This window comes from Nothoprocta perdicaria, unplaced genomic scaffold, assembly GCF_003342845.1.
Source record: "Nothoprocta perdicaria isolate Ctin4 unplaced genomic scaffold, notPer1 scaffold_248, whole genome shotgun sequence".
Lineage (NCBI taxonomy): Eukaryota > Metazoa > Chordata > Aves > Tinamiformes > Tinamidae > Nothoprocta > Nothoprocta perdicaria.
The window spans coordinates 981,032-1,000,910 of record NW_020455475.1 but is presented as its reverse complement, the minus strand read 5'-3'; the positions used below and the strand labels follow the sequence as shown (position 1 = coordinate 1,000,910).

Genomic DNA, 19,879 nt, shown 5'->3' with positions numbered 1-19,879 from the left:
TTCATTGCAATATAGATTTACATTAAAATTTGCAAATAAATCACTTCAGGGTGTTATTTAAATCAAGACATTCCAGAGCATTTTCCTTTTTTTTTTTTTTTCCTTTTTTTTTCTTTTTAATGTATTTCACTAACAGACAAACAAACCTCTCCTTTCTTATTGGTATCCTTTAAAAAAAGACCTATCAGAACTATCAGAAAAGATCTATCAGAAGCTAAAAATATAAGAGCACTGAAACTGTTCTGTCAGGTTGGCAGTTAGGCTGGTCTTTTTCATCTCTATCAGTTTCAGCAGGCTTTGGAGTACAATTCTCATTGATCTTGAAATAAAACATGGAAAAGAAATATCAACGCCATGTCATTTCTACTGGGTCAGCCCTTTAGATGAAACCAACTGCCTTCCTTTTTGCTTGTGCTTAGACTTTCTGCTTTGTGAGCTTTGGTAATCTGTAACAATATAAATAATTTTCATTTTAAGGATGAAATTCTGAAAGCAGCTGTGATGAAATATGGCAAAAACCAGTGGTCTCGTATTGCTTCTTTATTGCATAGGAAATCAGCAAAACAGTGCAAAGCCAGATGGTAAGTAAGATAAATTCCATGACTGGTAATATGAGATTCGGAATTACTGTGAATTTAGAGTTTGCTGCAGATTAATTTATGCACATGGAGGAATAATGATTTCAARGTTGTTTGAGTTCCATCTTTGTGTACATTGCAGTTTCCTATTGCATAAAAGGATGATGAAGAAAAATAACCAAATGATCATTTTACAAGTGATCACAGTGTGATCAAATAGAGGGTCACTGAATTTTTATATAAGTATATATAATATACATATATATACACACATACGCCTATTGCTTTGTATATTTGCAAGAGTTTTAAATCTTTTTTTTTTCCAAAGAATTAAAATTCTCAAGTAATTTACAGACATCCTGTTTTTATATAATAAGAGTTTGTCTTGGGTATTGATTTTTAGAATTTTCACTTCAAAATTTCAATTAATAGCAAAAATGTAAGTATAAAACTGGTGCAGATAATGCAGCATRAATCCATTTAAGAATAAGATGAGATTTCTTAAGTACTGAATTAATGCGTATTTCTTGGATTCTTGGATTGTTTAGCCTGTGAGTAACTACTGATACTGTTAAAGATAAGACAACTCTTTAAAGGATCCAGATCAAACAAGTCTGCTCCTTCTGGTACCTCTAGTTGCTGTGGGTCTTGTCTCATCTTTCTTTTCTTTTGAGTTAACTTTAAGATTCTCTTCTTTGTCAGAAGAGAGGGAAGAATCAAAAAAGAAGCAATATCTCTAGGAAAAATGATGCATTATTAATSCATTCTAAAATCCAGATATATATTATAAAAGTACATTGCAGTGATATCATTTTATACACAAATAGGCTTAAATATATATTTCTATCAGGATTRCAAAATCTTCCTACAATGATACTTAGAAACACTGCTTCAAGTTAATTCAGGGTAGATCACTGCACAGGTTGCATCCCTCTTAACTACTTCACTTTTTAATAGGTACGAGTGGCTAGACCCAAGCATCAAAAAGACCGAGTGGTCACGGGAAGAAGAGGAGAAACTGCTCCACCTGGCAAAGCTGATGCCCACCCAGTGGAGAACCATTGCACCGATCATTGGAAGAACTGCTGCACAGTGTTTGGAGCACTATGAATTTCTGCTGTGAGTTTCTGTTCTGTTGGAGGTGCACAGTTGCAAAGTCTGTGCAGTTTCCTGTATTGATGTGTCGTTCTCTCCTTTCAGGGTGCTGAATAGTTTCCGGTTGGCAAAGGTATTATTTTGTAAGCAGTCCTTCCATTTTAGGTTTATATGGAGTTTTTTTTTTTGACTGACCAGCATATCTATAAAGAGATAAAGAGAGGGAAAAAGAAAAAAAAACACATTATTGATATGACTTAATGTACAGTCTGTACCTCTGTGCACTACTGAGAGTTTTTTGGGTCAGGACAAGAGAGGGCATGTACTGTCTTCCCTTGTGAGCCTTTTTTTTTTTTTAAGTTTTGAAATGACTGGTAATATTCAAAAACATAATGTGCAACACTTAAGCATTCATCACTGCTTGATTTCTTGTCATTATTATTAAACTTCAACAGTTTACAAAAGCAAACTTCACTGTTASCTCCTTTGTTGATACCATGTTTTAGTACAGTACTATGTAGTTTCTTTCTGCTAACCTTTGATTATTTAGGTAACTGTATCATGTTCATGGTGATTTCATGTTCGTCATGATGTTCATGATTATTTTGCAGTAATTGTATAAAGATTCTTTTATGGTACGTGGTACAAGCTTTTATTTCTTAGTCAGTCTAATGGTCTGTTTCTTAGACCTTTCTTTGGGATGGTCTAAGAAAGGGATGGCTAATATTAGCCCAGGGGAAAACAAAAAGCTAATTATTATATATATGACATTTGTTCAGGGACAAAGCTGCTCAGAGAGACAATGAGGAAGAAACTGCTGATGATCCTCGGAAACTTAAACCTGGAGAAATTGATCCAAATCCAGAAACCAAGCCAGCCAGGCCAGATCCTATTGATATGGATGAAGGTTAGAAAGGAATTTGTTTACTGTTTTGTACAAAAATCAAATGTCTCAAATTTTTCTTTTTACATACCTTCTGTACCTATAAGAAAACCTATTAAAGAAATGAGCTTATTTTCTTCTTTTTCTCACATTTTTTATCCTGTTTCTCTGGCAAGTCTATTTCTGCTCTTTCAGGTTTTCTTTTCCCTTTATTAGTATATTTGATACTTTCTCACCTGTCTGTTATCACTTGCTGTGACYAGCTCTTCTTTGCTTTCAAAACTGCTCTGAATCTTTCTGTATTTTAATCTTATTTAAATCTTTCTGTATTTTATATTCTAAACCTTTCTGTATTTTCATACTTTCCCATATTTTGCCTCTTTCTTTACATGTTCTGATTTGATGCAGAAATAAGCAGAATCATTTTCAATATTTTGGTATTTTTTTTTCTAGAAATCTTGGTTTGAAACATCTGGCTGATGGTTTAGAAAATATTTTTAGAAATTCAGAGAAAAATAGAGTTTGGAGATGATATGGAATTCTGTCAAAAATTGATCCCTTGAGTTTTTAAAGATTGCTTTCAGATCTTAACATCATTTTTTCTCTACTCCCCTCTTTAAATGCAGAACTGATAACTGTACTTATCTTACTTTTACAGATGAACTTGAAATGCTCTCTGAAGCTAGAGCTCGTCTAGCCAATACACAAGGAAAGAAGGCCAAAAGGAAAGCAAGAGAGAAGCAGCTGGAGGAAGCTAGGTACATTTATGCTTAATTTTATATAGTGGGGCTCCTTTCATTGACTTTAAAGCGTTTAAAAATCTATCARGTCAGACATAGAGATTTGATAGTGCTCTTTGATAGTAAACCATGAATTCCTTCTTGTGTAAGCATGTACAGCCCCTGTCACAAAAACAGTTTTAGGTTGTCCTAAGATCAGATTTTAGGATACAGTAGTTGCCAACAGCTGTGCACTTTAAATCACATAGTACTGCTGCATTTCTGCAGACGTCTTGCTGCTCTTCAGAAGAGACGAGAGCTTCGAGCTGCTGGGATTGAGATCCAGAAGAAAAGAAAAAAGAAGAGAGGAGTGGATTATAATGCAGAAATTCCATTTGAAAAGAAACCTGCCCCGGGTTTCTATGATACATCAGAGGAAAGCTATCTGTCACTGGATGCAGATTTCAGAAGGCTACGTCAGCAAGACCTGGATGGAGAATTAAGATCGTAAGTGTGCCTATGTGTGTGTATTCTACTAAGTAGGGAATACTACATCAATATACATGCATGCTAAAAAAAAAAGGGGGGTCCTGAAATGTCTGAAATATTATGTGGTCAGGAATTGTATTTTCCTTAGGGCAGGTTCTATCTTCTATGCTTCTATTCTATGTTTTGTGCTATTAACCAGAATCATCTTAAATCTAACCCCTGCTTCCCAACATGCGTTAGAGATGGTAAATGCAGATTTTCTTCAGCGTACTTAATGGTACAATTACCTTCCTATTATTTCTGACATTTTTTTAATTGAGATATCAGATCTAATACTACATCTGTTTTTTTTTTTTTTTTTTAACTTTTGGTCTAATTAATTCTTTCTGTTTTAATTCTTAGTTCAGAGAGTCTGTCAGGAGCTTCAGACTGCTGTGATTTACTAAACTAGAATTTCACAGGCTCACTGCACTATTTGAAGAAAACAGTGTATACATTAAACACCAAAGAGAAYTTGGTTCCTATATCCCACAGAGAATGTTTTTCCTATATCAAATGCAGGAGGAAGAGGGTCTGCTTCTMTACACTGATTCCTGCTGTCTAAGTTCTTGTACTGACATGTTTCATAACTCCAGTATTTCTGAATTGAATAGATGAAGCAACCCGCCTTCTCCCCCCCATTGCCTAATTCCATAATTTGGAAGCATTGCATTGCTTTGCTGTAGGTTTTGCTGCAAGATCTTCAAACTGTATGTAATGACATAGCCTCTAAACCCCAAGGCCATTTCCTGTAGCATGTTCTATTTCAGCATATCCAGCTTTTAATTAGGACACAGACTCTGTTCTTTATTGATCTGCTTGTTTATTTTCCTGTGCGGCTGTTTTGTGTGTTCTAAAGTGACTCTCTTGTCCATAATGACAGTGAAAGGGAGGGAAAAGAGCGCAGAAAGGACAAACAACACATGAAACGAAAAAAAGAATCAGACTTGCCTTCGGCCATTCTGCAGACCAGCGGAGTGTCAGAGTTTACAAAGAAAAGAAGTAAACTAGTGCTTCCAGCTCCTCAGGTAAACTGTTCCTGATCAGTAAATATCTTTTAAGCACAGTGCCAGGCAACAATTYCTGTTTTATCCAGAGGATCTAGTTGTCATGTGTTTTCTTGTGTCTTGGGATTTTCTCCCTACTCTAAAGTATGAGTTGACCAAAGCCAAAAGGCATATACGAAAGATTTATCTCAAAGTGATTTATTTTAAGTTAGARTTACAGGAAAATGTTGGGGAGAGGTACTGTGTTATCTTAGATTTATGCACATAATTGGGCTGGCTCTTGTGACCATGGCATTTTAGAGATGATAACTTGGAGTATTGTTTGTTTGCTTATTTATTGGATAGACATAGTAACCATGTAGGCACGGTTTTAAGTAGTGTCACCCAACGTACACCTGTGAAAGGGGTAAAGGTGAGAGGAAACCATGTGCAGAGCTATCAAAGCAAGTACTAAGTATTTCTGACTTGAATCTATGAGTTACATTCTTCTTATGGCAATGCATTACTTGGTATTGTTTTCCTTTTAAAGATATCTGATACAGAACTTGAAGAAGTTGTAAAAGTAGGCCAGGCAAGTGAGATTGCACGCCAAACTGCTGAGGAATCTGGAATTACAAACTCRGCCTCCAGCACCCTTCTGTCTGAATATAATGTGACAAACAACAGCATAGCCCTAAGGACACCCAAAACACCGGCAGCACAAGACAAGATCCTGCAGGTGATGTATAAACTTACAGAGCAGGCTTTYGGTTTTAGTGCAATAATGAATTGAATGGGAGTTGTAAGTACCATGGAAAGCATTGCTTAGATTTTGTACTGGAATGGAGTTTGAATTTGTGCGTGATGCACAACGTGCACAGAAAAAGGGTAGATGCTGATCCACTTGTACCTGATCAGTTGTGTGGCACCACACTTGAATTTTTTTTTTTTTTTTTTTTTTTTTTTATATATGGCATGTCACTGTTAGCACGTCACTGTTAGCATTCAGCCCTCTTGGTGTTCTGTGCAAGTCTCCGGAACATTTCAGTTTTAAAATTGTATATTGTATTCGTGTCCTTAAGACCATTTCTTGTGCATCATTTGCTATTTAGTTTTATCATTCAGCTTTTATTTCAATTAATTGACAATAATTAGTGGAAATAATAAAAATATTCTTTTACCATCACTTTATTGTCTTAAAAATATTTAAGAGTAGGATATTCAAAACCTTCCTTTTTAACCACCTGAGTTAGTTTTGAATTGTGTTGATTGTATGAGTGAATGTAAGGGTTATTCCACAAACTGGTAGCGCTATGTGTAATGTTTTGTTAGATTTGTAGAGATGAATAAATTGCATTAGTGCACTCAGTGCATTTAAAAAAAACTGATTATAAGTTGTTTTTCATTCATTTTTGTTTCCTGTCATGATCTATAGTCAGGAACTTTCTCACTTTTCGTAAGTCTCTGTGCAGTATTTGCAGAAATGGCCACATATGTCAGCTTGGAATGATGTACCTCACATCAGCTACAGTACCCAAGTAGATGGATCATTATTACATCATAATTATCTTGCTAGTATACTGAGCAATTTGATATGGGACAATTCCATATTAGTGCCTAAGTCTTTATCACAAAAAAAAGGGCAAAATCATTTATTTATTTATTTGTTTATTTAGTAAGAAAGACCTTATTAAAAGCTGTCATGGACCAGAAATCTGAAATGCGGCCAAGTATTTTGGAACCTTCTATTTGTGTGTGATTTGGATAAACTTAGGCCTTTATTGGCATTGGTTTTCAGAAGGCAAGCATGCTGTTCCTTCTGAAAATAAAGATTATAAGGATGGTTTGAGTTTTCACTTATATACAAAATTTGCAAATTTTTGTTATCTGTGTGGTATCTAAAATATACTTTAAATAAAGTTTTAAATCCTTGGAGTTAAAAAATGYTAAATATTTTCCACAGAATATTTTGATATTTAGACAACTTTTTTGCATTTCCTATTGCTGCTGAAGCTGTTAAATGTGCATAGTAGCGAGTGACTCTGAAAGTCCTAGTAACGTACTCCATGTGTTTTCTGTTCCACAGGAAGCGCAGAATTTGATGGCTCTCACAAATGTAGATACCCCCCTGAAAGGAGGTCTTAACACTCCTCTGCACGAAAGTGACTTTTCAGGGGTAACGCCGCAGAGGCAGGTTGTCCAGACTCCAAATACTGTGCTTTCCACACCCTTCAGGTAAAAGAAACTCTTCTGCAATGGCTAACTGACTGTGCGTGTATCTGGTGAGGTAGACGAAGCTGATCTCAACGTCTGAAATAGCATTTGATGAATGCTTCAGATCCAATTTCAGCCTGTTTTCATGTAGAGCCCTGTTATACAATTTCCAAAATCGTYTTGTCTTCAACAATCTTAGCCACTTCGTTGTCTTCTGTGTTTGTACAGCATTTTGCTCACTGGGATTTTGGGCCAAGATGGGGGCTTTGGTGCTTATTATTAATTGTACTGAAGTATTATAGGAGTATAAGTAGCAAGATTGGGTGTAATTGTGCATGTGGATCCCAGTCTTTCCAACATATTAAAGATGTGGGAAGTCTCCTAGCAAAGTCAATTGTGAACCCTTGAAAAGTTGGGGTAAATATTTTATAAGTCATACCTATCTAAAATAAAATATTTCTTAGACTGCCAATCTCAATATTAGGGAATTGTTGGTTTAACTTTTACAGTGGATCCTGAATAAATACATATTTCCCAAATGCCAAATACTATGGAACTTAAAAACATTATACTTGGTATGTTTTGTCTGGCAGATTTTTCAACTCGAGTTCTAATTTTACTTGTATCATGGCAATATTTCAAAAGCAGCTTCATTTTGTTGTTTAGAAAGTTGTATGCTGAAGGCCCGCTCCTGTAGACGGATTTACATAAGTTAATCTTTTTCTGGAGATCTACTGAAGTCAGTGGGATGCAGAATAAATATAATTTGACCTGGAGTGATCTGGTTACATTTGAGCATGTAAATAGGGAAGTTTTGTGTCAACTTTGTTTGCATGCAGAAATGAAGAACAGAGATCTTGAGCAGAAAAAAATGTGGTTAAAATAAATAAAAGGAAGCCATAGTTGTTTTGTAAAACAGAGTAATAAAGTAGGGTAGCATATAGCTACCTAGCCAAGTAGATTAAGTACTTAAAGTACTCTTTTCCTTTTCTAAAGGAAATTTGAGTCACTTTCCACTCACTGACAAACACAGTAAATAAGAGGTTAGGTTATCACTCCACATAGGAGCAGTGGAGGGGTCAGGCTGTATACACAACTGTCTGTTTCCATCATTATGGCATCTTATTTTCTTCTTATTTATGAATATGGCATTACAGAATGACAGTAACTCATAGTAGAAACGATGTATTAAATCATCTCATCCCAGCTATCTCTGCCAGGTTTATTCTGTGCAGCACACCTTCTTAGCGCTGTCTGAAGAAATTTACATCCTGTTTAAGTAAATGCAGGTGGCTGCATAAATGTAGGGGKTTTTTTTCTGCATTCTGCAGAAGTATTTCTGCACTCCTGATCCTATTTCCTTTGGGCATTTAACAGCATTTTGTCAGTTGTTCTGCTGCTTTGTTTTGTAATTGCTGTATCAAATATCTTTGCAAGCGAGTAAGAGAGAACTTGATTGTCTGTATCCAAGGCACCCTCTGTATGCATTTGCATCTTTCCTATAGTTAACCCTCAAAAGCTTGTTGGGATAGAGAACAATATTTTTTTTCCCCAGTCTAAGAGGGAAAGGAACATAGGCCTGAAAGGTCAGAAACTCCGTTCTTGCCCAACCTTAGCTACTTAGAAATAATTAGTTTAATGGAGCTACTCCCTCAGTAATCAGCGAAAAGAAAGAAGCACCTTCACGGTGGTTAGTAAGATGAATTCAGAGTGAATAACTTGCCCCAGGTGGTAGGGAAATCAGAGGTTGCAATTAAATCCTGATTGCTGAATCCCACAATAATGTATGGTGCATGGTGACTGGGTGATCTTTTCTCTCAAAAGTAGTGGTAGGAAATACCGTTGGATTAATTCCTGAAGCTTCTCTTAACATAGTGCCTAGATTATAGCTTGAAGGGTCCTTTTTTATACCTTGATAGGCATAAACAGTTTGTTTTGTTTGATCTTTTTAATCATGTGTTATGGTTTCACTGTCTTTTTAAAAAGAGGTTTTGAAATCATTAACTGTACAAACAATAAACTTTGTTATAACTTTTGTTTATGTTATTTTTATTATTTTATAATTATTATTTTATAATTTAATTTTACTATAATTTTTATTAACTTTAACTTTTTACAGCATTCATATGTTTGAAATAGAGCTCTTTGAAGAGAGAAAAATTAACTGTGTTTGCATTTTTCTTAGAACACCTTCTCAGGGGTCAGAAGGCTTAACTCCTCGTGGAGGACTAACTCCAAAACCTGTAGCTGGTACAACACCTGGTAGAACTCCCCTACGTGACAAACTGAACATCAACCCAGAAGACGGTATGGCAGATTACAGTGACCCATCTTATGCCAAACAACTGGTAAGAAGTATATGAGAAGCTGGAGACATGGGTATTCAGTAATTTTAATTTCTTATGTCCTGAATAGAATTTGATTTTATAACAAGTGTTATTTGTACCACTTGTCTAGAAATCTGTACTCGCCACATGATAAAATCATTTCTTTGCATTACTGTAAYATAAAGAATCTTTTTGAAAGAGCAGAAATCTCAAAAAATAAGCTCAAAGCAGCTTCAAGTTAGCTCAGTGAAAGCACTCCAGGACTAGTCATCAGAGAAGACATAATTAGATTTCAGTCGTACTTTTATCTTTGGATCTGAGCAGGAAATATTCCTCCAAGAGAGAGTTGTGGTGTGGTTGGTGTTTTTTTTTTTTTTTTTGTTATTTTTTACTTTTATCTTTTTTTGTTTTTATGTTTTGCAATCCTACTCAGCCCTCAAATCCCACATCCATCCAGCTTCCCAGTTTACCTGCGTGACCTTTTCATTAGTCTTTCCTGTTGACAGCACTCAGTTAAAGGAGTGCCTTTAAAATTTGCCATTAGGAGCACTTGGTTTCAAGATGTCTAGTCAATCTGAGTCCTGTCCRCATTTGCCTTTCATCACCTTTGGCAACAGATGTTTTCATTCCTGGATATTCACCCAKATGTACCCTGCCAATTAGGCGTGATGTAAAAAGGCATATAACTAATAGGTAGCACCCTGAGAAGTGCTTTTATGTGGCTTATTCTGCAGCCTTAGCTGTGGCTTTGAATATTTCCCACCAGAGCTATTGATATTTTTCTCTCTGGGCTAGCTAAAGCTATCCACTCAAAGTTTTTGGTATGTGTTTCTCATGAAAATAACTCTTTGCTTCCAGTTTTTTAGATTTGCCCTTAGCATAAAGGACAAGGTATATTTGATGTCCTTACGCTTATATGGTTCTCTCTCAGCCTTTTTATGGTAAGCTTGACTTTTCTGCTGTTAGAAGGAAAAGTAGGGTTTCAGTTTTCTGATGGAGTTTCCAGATGCACTGTTCTTTAGGTCATTCTTGTTCTGCACACAATTCCCAGATCTGTGAGTAACTGAATGGGGAGGAAAAAAAAAAAAAAAAAAAAAGTAAAGTCTGAGGGGTAACCTTCCACATAGGCTTGTAGATAAACCTGTGACCGTCATCCACATAGGCAGATTTTCATGCATCATTAACAATATTTTGAAATGCATATATGTGAATCTCCTCTCTTGGCCCGAAACTACCAGGAAGTGAGGGTACCATACTGTTTTACTCCTTGGATATTTTTCAAAAATTGTACATGAAGTTTTCATTACTTGTCTTAATAAGTGAATTATATGTTGTCCTGTAGTGTCACAGAATTGCTGTGCTCAATAGAGGCTAAATTCTGAGGTGCTGATTAGTAGGCTAATCTGGATTAGAAATGTGCCCTCTTTTGTCAGATGTCAAAAAAAGAAAGTGGTTTCTRTTGGCTTTGCAGTAAACTAAGGTTGCCAGGTGATACTATGTACGTGTTGTTTGTATCTGTTAATGTAGATGAAGGGAATTTTTGCCACATCRTGAATCAGTGCCTGAATTCAGAAGCATTATATCCTAACTATCTCAACAGGAAAAAGAATCTCGTGAACACCTGCGACTTGGGCTCATGGCCCTTCCTGCTCCAAAGAATGACTTTGAGATCGTTTTGCCTGAAAATGCAGAAAAAGAACTTGAGGAGCATGAAGTAGATGAAACCTTTGTGGAAGATACTGCTGATATAGATGCTCGCAAGCAGGTAGGTCATACGTAATGCAGCTGATGCTTTTTGTTTGTTCTCCGTCTGTTTTTCCCATAGTTTCATACTCATTTAGTGGCTGTAGTAAAGTTTCTACAAAATAATGTTAGATGTACTTGATTTTTGTGCCACTGTCAGAGTAYGTGAGATTTACAGGCTAAAACAATCTATGAATCATTTTCTTAATTCATTAACATTGATGTCTTTTTAATAATGGAATCTTTAAGAATGTGTGTATCCTATCCTCTGCTGTTGTCTTTTTAAATTGAAAATACAACTAAAATACAGTTAAAAACTTCTTTCTGCAGAGGTGTATGCATACGAATTTTGTAGTTTTTGCAATTTCTGCATATTCTTTCAAGGTCAATAGTTACTGTTTGTGAAATGTAAGGCAAGTGAATGCAAAATGAGGCAAGCAGGTAGAGCATATGGAGTGAGCTGATCTGTGTATGATTCATACCGAGGATTACCAGACGACCCAATTTTGGATAGATCCCTGTGTATTGGGGTTGGAGAATTAAAGGTTTGACACAGTGGTGTCAAAAGCACTCTTGTGTTCTGTTGGTTACGCAGTGTGCTAACCAGTAGTTAGAGATATTAAAGCTTTTACCTTTGCATGAGTAATCTCTTTTCAGTTCATTATTTGTCCTAGGCACAATGTGATGCAGATCTACTTTTGTTGCATAGATTTGAGATAAGAGGGGAATTTTTTTTGTGAATGAAAATGAAAAGTTGAGCTCTGACACCTGATAAAATATTTTTTTTTATTTTTTTTTTTTTTAATTTTTTTTAGAATTTTTAGGCTTCCTAAAATGCCCCTATTGGGGGAGGAATAAATACCCATACAAACACAGGTCTCTATCTTTGTGTATAAAAATAATAATAAAAAAATTGCATATGTACATTAATGAAAGCTCTGCAAAAGTTCAGACAATTCAGGTATATAGTTTATCTAGAGAAGTGAGTATTAGCTATAAGATCGTAMAATAGAAAGGCATTCTGTCTTTAAAGCAAAGGTGTGACATGGCTAGGGTTAAATTGGAAGATCTTATTCATCAATCTTGAAATTTTGGACAGCCTTTTCATGTTCGTTATACGGTGACGCGATAAAATAGTGTTGCTTCTCCTAACAGGAGTTGCAGGGCAGATGYCAAACTTGGCGTGGAGAAATTTTTTTAAGAACTCTGTCTTTGGGCCTAGGGCTGAGGGAAAATATCATGGCAATGACTTGTTAGGTTGTCCCTCTTGTTAGATTTATTCTTGTGTACTCTTTCTGTTAACTTCAGTGTCTGAATTACTATGCTATAGCAGTAACTGTATTATTATTCTGTAGCAGATAACCTATTACTTAGCTCTGTCTTGATATCGTTACACTGTGAGAAATTTCCATTACAGTAATGAGGTTGTACCTATGCCACTAATATGTAGGAAGTATCTGATTGTATAACATTTAGCGTGTTTGTCTAGGCCATGCGAGAAGCTGAGCGTGCAAAGGAACTGAAGAGAATGCACAAAGCTGTTCAGAAGAACCTACCACGGCCCTCCGAAGTAAGTGGAAACCGAACTCAAAAAACAGAAGTAAAGGTTGCATTGTAGGAAGAAATGCAAACCGGATCATGAAAGAATGAATTTTCTTTCTTGAATATGCTCATTTCAGCATCATGGGAAACTTTCACAGTTAAATTGTCACTGAGTATTTCATATGCACAATTGAAAGCAAAATTGAGGATATAGATTACTATGCCTGTGTCATACAGCATGTGCACCTGTTCTGCATAGTTAGGCTGATGGGTCAAACTCCTGCTCAAGTGGACGTGCATGAATTTAGTGTAATCCTTGGTGATGTGTGATGTTTCTAAACATTCTTCTTTTATTTCTGGACAGGTTAATGAAACTATACTAAGACCTTTAAATGTAGAACCACCTTTAACAGATCTGCAGAAAAGTGAAGAGCTGATAAAGAAAGAGATGATTACTATGCTTCATTTTGATCTTTTACACCACCCGTTTGGAGAACAGCCTGTAGGTAAGAAGGGGAAAGGTCCAGGATTTGGAACCAACAGTGCAGAACATATGGCTTACCTGGAACAAAATCCTTATGAAAAGTTCACCAAAGAAGATCTCAAGAAGGTGAGAATTGTATGACTTAACTACTGCTAATCTAGTGTCTTCTTGKGTCATGGTTCAGTCATCTTTCAAAAAAAGGTGGCTTCTGGGTGGACCCAGAACTTAGTTGGGAAAATGTAGTTATAGAGCTGTAAATGGAGAGATATAGATAATTAAGCAGGCAGCACACACTTTTCTTTGAGGTAATGTTAATTTAGACACKCAGTGGGATGATGGGTGTCCCAATGATGGATGTGCCATATTTATTCAGACTCATTGTCTGTTAAATGCAATCATAAAGTGCTGTGATTGCTTAGCATTCTAAGTATCCTCCAACAGTTGCCAGATCCTACTTTGTACCTATAAAGTGACATTAAATGACTGAGATTTAAATTAGCTGTAATCACTAGCCTCTCACTGCTGTGAAGTTCATAGCCTTGCAGATCAAGTATGAGAAAGGCAGCATCAAATCAATCAGTTTAACTGTGGTATTCACACTGATCTAACAGAGCTGTGCTAATACAGAGCATGGAGGGGCTGTGGCAGCTTATGTTAAAGCGTTCCCAGGTAAAGGATGATGAATAGGCAGAACAGGTTGTCGCTGGAAGAGCCCAGTAGCCCATCTGGGCACTTTGTCCTGTTTTACATTGTAATCCCAGATCAAACAGCAGGCCTGTACCATGAGTTCTAGTTTGGGATGTGCATTTATTTTAATAACTAGAGATGTTTCATTTTGCCCCTGAGTGACAGTTCACATGGGTCGTGCTGTGTCCACTCTTTTGGGAAGTTTTGCCTGTGAAGTTTTGCCAGTAACCTTACAGGAATAAAAATGAATGAATAGGACAAATCATACACCACCAAATCGTGTCAGTTTTTTGCAGGCTCTGGGTATCTCTTGCTTAGTTTTTGAACAGTAGTCGTGGAATCTCAGCATCCAAATCCTGTGTTCTTTATAGTGACTCTAAGGATATGCAAACAAATTTTAAATCTGTCTGCCTGAGCATATCTGATTCATGCTTTTTGAGCCTAAAAAAAGAAGCACTGAACAGTATGTACTTCCAATTTGTTGTTAAATGAAAAATTATACTTTGAAGATTTCCTAGCAGGAGAATTGAAAGATGGAAAATTCAGTTAGATCATGACTTCCACTGCCCTGCCAAAGTGAGATTGTTCCCTAAAGAACGCTCTCCAAGTGCTTTCTCTGGTTTGTTTTGAAGAGCAACAAGAATTGGATTTTCTATCACTTCCCTTAAAGACTGTTACACAATCCAGTAGTTTTTGTCTGGAAACTTCCTTTTGAATCCCTGAAAATTTTCTTAAGTTATAGGTGGAACTTTTTTTTGCATCTTTGCTTCTGCTTGCTGCCTAGCATTTAGAGTCCTTTTCCCCCTTCTCCAAAATGAAGTGAATTTATAATGAACCAAGAAGCTTTCTTTTAAGTTTTTATTTAGGGATGTGTTGTTTTTGTTTTCTTCTTTATTAACTTTTTAGAATTTATTCCTTCTAAATGTCTYTCATAAAATACTCTGTTCTTGATCTGTAGTCCTCTTTTGAGGAGGATTAGGATTAGCAGTGCTGCTAATTGTGGTGCTCTCAGCTAATAAAGTGTTGCCATCACCAACTAGATAGTCTAGGTCATTCCTCGCAGTGTTCAAATAGAAGCTCACTGAAAGCAAACCTTTTAGCAATGTCTGATGCTTAAATTACTTACTTGCCAATGTCTGGTTATGAAAAATCAGTGGCTAATGAGATATTTGGTATGGAAATTTGTGGTGCATGTGTCAATCTGTTGAAAATGGGGAGATACCTTTGGAGTCAGTGAAGTCCAGATCCACAAAGATGGTTAGGCCCTAAGCTACCAGTGAAACCTGGAGGTATCTGCAGAGTTTTGTGGACCAGACTTTTTGCTAAAAAAATTAAGAGTTGTGGGAACAGCGTGAATCTTTCCCCTTCACCTTGATTTACTTCATAAACTGCACTGGAAACAGCAACACGCTCAAATCTCAAAAGAGAARCGTAGAACAGAGGTATTATGACTATAGTAAGAGGGATTGAAGCTTATACATCTCATCCGTTACTATTTAGTGTTGACTTTCCAGATTATGTGGAAAAGTGCAAGCGAAAGGAAATGAAAAGTGAAAGGAAATGAAAGATTTCTGTTTCATAGAACAGCTGCTTCTGCATGTGCAATTTTCCCTTCCTTCAAGCCCCTTGCTTTTATCTCTGTTCTTCTCCAGCAAGATGAGGTATCTAGCTGTGTCACTGCTTTCATTAGCTACAGCAGAGTGATGTTAGGTTTGGCCAAATTAYATAAAATGAGGGATAGTTGCTCTGTGAGTAGCCTTCTAGCCTGGATTTCATTTCTAATCCACAGCATCTGTGTTAGATTTCATAATTAGCTTAACCTGATGGTATGAAAAGAGAAACTGCCCCTGTGAATTGCACGTTGAAGGATTGAAAACAACAAGAGGAATTTTCTTGTATCCTGTGTATGGTAACTGCAATTTATTTCTCGTGATTTCCAACAGGCACAGGATCTACTGGCACAAGAGATGGAAGTGGTAAAGCAAGGAATGGGGCATGGAGAGCTCTCAAGTGAAGCTTATAACCAGGTGTGGGAAGAATGTTACAGCCAGGTGTTGTATCTGCCTGGACAGAGCCGCTACACAAGAGCTAACCTGGCCAGCAAAAAAGACAGAATAGAGTCACTTGAAAAGAGGCTTGAGGTTAGTGTCACTGCTTTTTCTCTCCYTTGGTTTGGGGTTTTGTTTCTCTTTTTATTTGTTTGGCTTTTTTTTTTTGAATGAGACTTACAGGTCACTGTAAATTATTTAGATCTCCTGGTGGGATTCCTTTTGTAAAGGTTATTAAGAAGTTCTCCAATGGACTTTGTAAATGCTCTTAGAATTTCTTCTCTCATCTTATTCCTTCTTTCTTAAAGTATTCCTAGAGTATTCTCCTACATAGGAGAGATGTAAGACTCCCTACCCTTTTCTCAACTAGAAAGTCAGACTCTATTTTGTTTTAATTTCTCATAGATTCTGTACTGTTTTGTTGATCCCTGGATCACATTGATCTCTCTAGTCCTGCATTTTGATGCTGATAGTGGCCATTGATAGTGAGCAGCATGAGGTATTTCAAAGAATGATCCTTTAAAAAAAAAAAAAAAAAAAATCTCAAGTTCTCTTCTGAATTGCTTTTGCTTATTAGGCTTAATATCTGATTTATGAGAATTCATGCCATATACCTTCCAAATACTTCGCCATTGACAATTATGTAAATAAAAATTCAGATTCTGTTGATTGAGACTGCATCCTATGCAAATCCTTAAAAAACAGGACAGTGAATGTCGTGATTCCATCCCACTTTATCAGAGAATATTAGGTTTCCTAGTATATGCATTTTAAACTCGGAGTTTGTGTGTTTGCTTAACATTTTTTTTCTTTAATATAAAATGCCAGAATTTAGATAGCAGCCTCTCACTGATGTGGCTGCAGCTGAGTACTGAAGGAGGGCACTGGATACCAGGAGACTAGCAAATGAAACTAGACCTTTGTCTGCTCTCAAGGAGCCAAAATCTGCTCTTCTTGCCTTACTGCTATTTTGTTGAGCGGTTCCAGACTCCTTCATATGTTTAACCTATTAACCATAAATACGTATTGTAGGTAGAATACAGAGTACCTGCACAGTTACCTGGCTGGGACTAAGCTGTAAGGAAGGCATGTCCTGATCCGTATGGAAAAAAATACAGTTTATGTAGATTACTGCTGCTTCTGAGGTCATTTTCCTGATCCCGGTTATGATGTGGCTTTGAGGGTTCCTGAGCTAGCACAGATGGGTACTGAAATTGAGTGATTCTTATTTTGACGGGGTTATTTGTGCAGTGCTAGCTCAGATCACTGTGGTGAAGGATATTGTTTTCATTTTTGTTTGCTTTCAGTAAGGAGCAAACTTACAGTTTTCTGGTGTGATTAGTTGGGTGGGGAGAAAGAGGGGAAAGGGAGAGATCAACTGAGGTGTATTGCACTAAATAGAAAAAAATAATTCAACCCTTTTGACACTGWTTGCCCTGTAGCATCTTCGTATTCCTTCATGCAGATACTCCACACAAAATGCAGAACCACACCGCTCTCACGAGGCAGAGTTTTAAGTGGTTTATTCCTGTAGAAATGTGTTGGTTTAGAAATGAACGTGTATTCTGTAAAGTCTGTTGGTCAAACGTGGCCTCCCCATGTCCCACCCCGCACTTGTTGACCATTTGGGCCCAGAGCTCTTTGCATCCATGGAGTTCAATTGCTGGGTTAARCTGCTGCTGAGCAGTAGCAGCAAAGCCCTTGTCCTGCTGCTGCTCACCCAGCAGAGAGCACCCTTGCCCTGCCGATYGCTCCCGCTCGCTGGAGCCTGCACTCGCACTCACTGCTCTGCTCTGTTTTCCTAAGAGCAATATCTGAGTATGGCAGCAGAGGCTGCCCCGGCATCGTGCCAGCAATCTGAGGGCTGTACCTAATTTGTGGACAAATGCTTTTGAAATTTAAATGCCTTACGCCCCAAACGACATTAAAGTACATTATTAAAGCTGCAAAGTCAGGCAGTCAAAAGTTAGGGAATGCACAAGGAGCTTTACTCAGGCAGCCTTAATTTGCCTATGCATACACATTGAGAGACAGTCTTTAATTACATGATTACAGCCTAGTTTTTCCACAGGCTCATTTACYGTGCAGGGTGAATGATGCTTGCTAATGAGCTTTTCTTTATTGTTCAAGTGTGTGGCCCTGTGTCTTTATGCTGTGTATTATTATGTCTGAATTGGTTACTTCTGTGTGGGCTTTCTTGTGCTGTTGATCTCTGTTCATCTCCTCCCCGTATTTCAGTGAGGGGTTGGCGGTAGTACAGCTCATTAAGGATGATGAAGCAAAGAAAGTAAATTCAGATCATCTATTCATCAAAGTGCTGTTGCTTGCATTYACTCCGTGAGCGTGCGTTGCTCTGTAAGCACAAGGTGGGCACACATTAAGTAAAGGTCAAATCAGAGGGCCAGTCAGTGAAGAATCAGATCACATGTATTTACCCAACATGGCACAGAACCCTGTAGATGAGCTAGTTAACAAAATGCAGCTATGTCAATGGTCAGTTCCTATGACTGTGGGGCTTAGTGTCTCACTGATGTAGCTGCACGTCTTCAGATGAGCTAGGAKCTTTGAGCAGTGCTGGAAAGGGTGTCATTACTCCAGGCACAGGTAAGAGCRAGACACCAAGCTTGGAGATGCCTTCGTATTACCACGTACCCCAAATCAGAAGCAGCAGACCTTGCTGTGTCGCAGAGCTGCAGGTGCAGTGAAAATACTGCACTGCTTTCCACTGCTGAGTGTAGGTACCATCTTTGTAGAGGTGTGTTTGAGCAGCAGAGCTCTCCCAAATGCATGCAAACTGCAATTTATGGGGTGATTCTGTAGCCTGACCTATTTACAAGGTTCTTCTCAAAAGCAGGGAAGCCTGTAGTTTTCAATGTACAGGTCACCAGTGGAATCGTTTCCCTTTTTTCTTTTTAATAATAAATAAAAAGCATAGCAACTTAAGAAATGAATATGCAATGAAAATGAAAAGCAAAGCAATTATTCATTTCTACCTCATTCTCAAAAATGGCCAAACCACCTTCATTTTAATGTTTTTTCAAGGAAACATGTCTGAAAGCAATATCAGTTGAAATAGATATTTTAATGGGAAGTATCAGGCAATCTTAATGAAAAGCAGGGATATTAGCTCTGCTTTCACTAGTCCAGGTCATTTGCTTGTCCTCCTCCTTCCTTTGAGAGAGGAGCAGAAACTGCAAAACACTTTGCCAGCACCAGAAACTTTTAGGATTTCGGCTTTTGGGGCTGAGCCTTCCCCTTCAGACTGCACCAAGAAATGTAGCCAAAAAAAAAAAAAAAAARAAAAAGAAGAAAGAGCATTTAATGGTATTTGCTAGAAACAGCTGCACGTAGGGTAGTTGCCCTGTAATACTTCCATATGGGCCTACTAACACCCTGTGGATCTGGTGCAAAACCAGCATTATTTCTCATGCTGTCTTCACCACTTACAGATTGCTGAGGGGATTGATGGGATGAACAAATGGTCAAYTTTTCCCTAATTGACCTCTTTTCACTGCTAGAGTGAGTTAGCAGTGCTGGTCTCGTATCTGCTGAGATGACATTTGTCTTGCTGGAATTGTGATACCGCAGCCAGATTTGTGCTGTTACCCGTGGGCTCGGGTAGGCAAAGGGAGGACCTGTGGAGAGCCACTGTTTGGCGAGACCCTGGCCAGGCATCTCCCCAGTTATGCCGTCATAATCACCAATAATGTGCAATTCGGTGATAATTTTTAATTTTGGAATGCACTGTTAATGCATTAGTAATATTTTACATTCTTATTTTGAGCATTTTAGACTCTTCAGATATGATGAAGGCTGAGAGAGCTGGGCATGTTCAGCCTGAAGAAGAGAAGGCTGAGGGGGGACCTGATCAGTGTGTATAAATACCTCAAGGGAGGCAGTGAGGAGGAGGGGGCCGGCCTCTTTTCAGTGGTGGCCAGCGATAGGACTAGAGGAAACGGCCACAAACTGAAGCACCAGAAGTTCAACAGGAACTTGAGAAAACACTTCTTGACAGTGAGGGTGACAGAGCCCTGGAACAGGYTGC

General features: G+C 37.6%; 1 protein-coding gene across 1 annotated transcript in view; it reads left to right on the top strand.

Moving 5' to 3' along the window:
• CDC5L (cell division cycle 5 like) overlaps nt 1-19,879 on the top strand; it is a 32,718-nt gene that overhangs the window by 1,389 nt on the left and 11,450 nt on the right. The window contains exons 2-14 of the mRNA XM_026039969.1: nt 478-581; nt 1,536-1,697; nt 2,453-2,580; nt 3,215-3,314; nt 3,564-3,782; nt 4,687-4,831; nt 5,340-5,528; nt 6,876-7,024; nt 9,189-9,351; nt 10,931-11,095; nt 12,563-12,643; nt 12,980-13,225; nt 15,730-15,927. Of these exons, the coding sequence (XP_025895754.1) occupies nt 478-581; nt 1,536-1,697; nt 2,453-2,580; nt 3,215-3,314; nt 3,564-3,782; nt 4,687-4,831; nt 5,340-5,528; nt 6,876-7,024; nt 9,189-9,351; nt 10,931-11,095; nt 12,563-12,643; nt 12,980-13,225; nt 15,730-15,927 (2,049 nt within the window). The remainder of the gene's footprint in view (nt 1-477; nt 582-1,535; nt 1,698-2,452; nt 2,581-3,214; nt 3,315-3,563; nt 3,783-4,686; nt 4,832-5,339; nt 5,529-6,875; nt 7,025-9,188; nt 9,352-10,930; nt 11,096-12,562; nt 12,644-12,979; nt 13,226-15,729; nt 15,928-19,879) is intronic.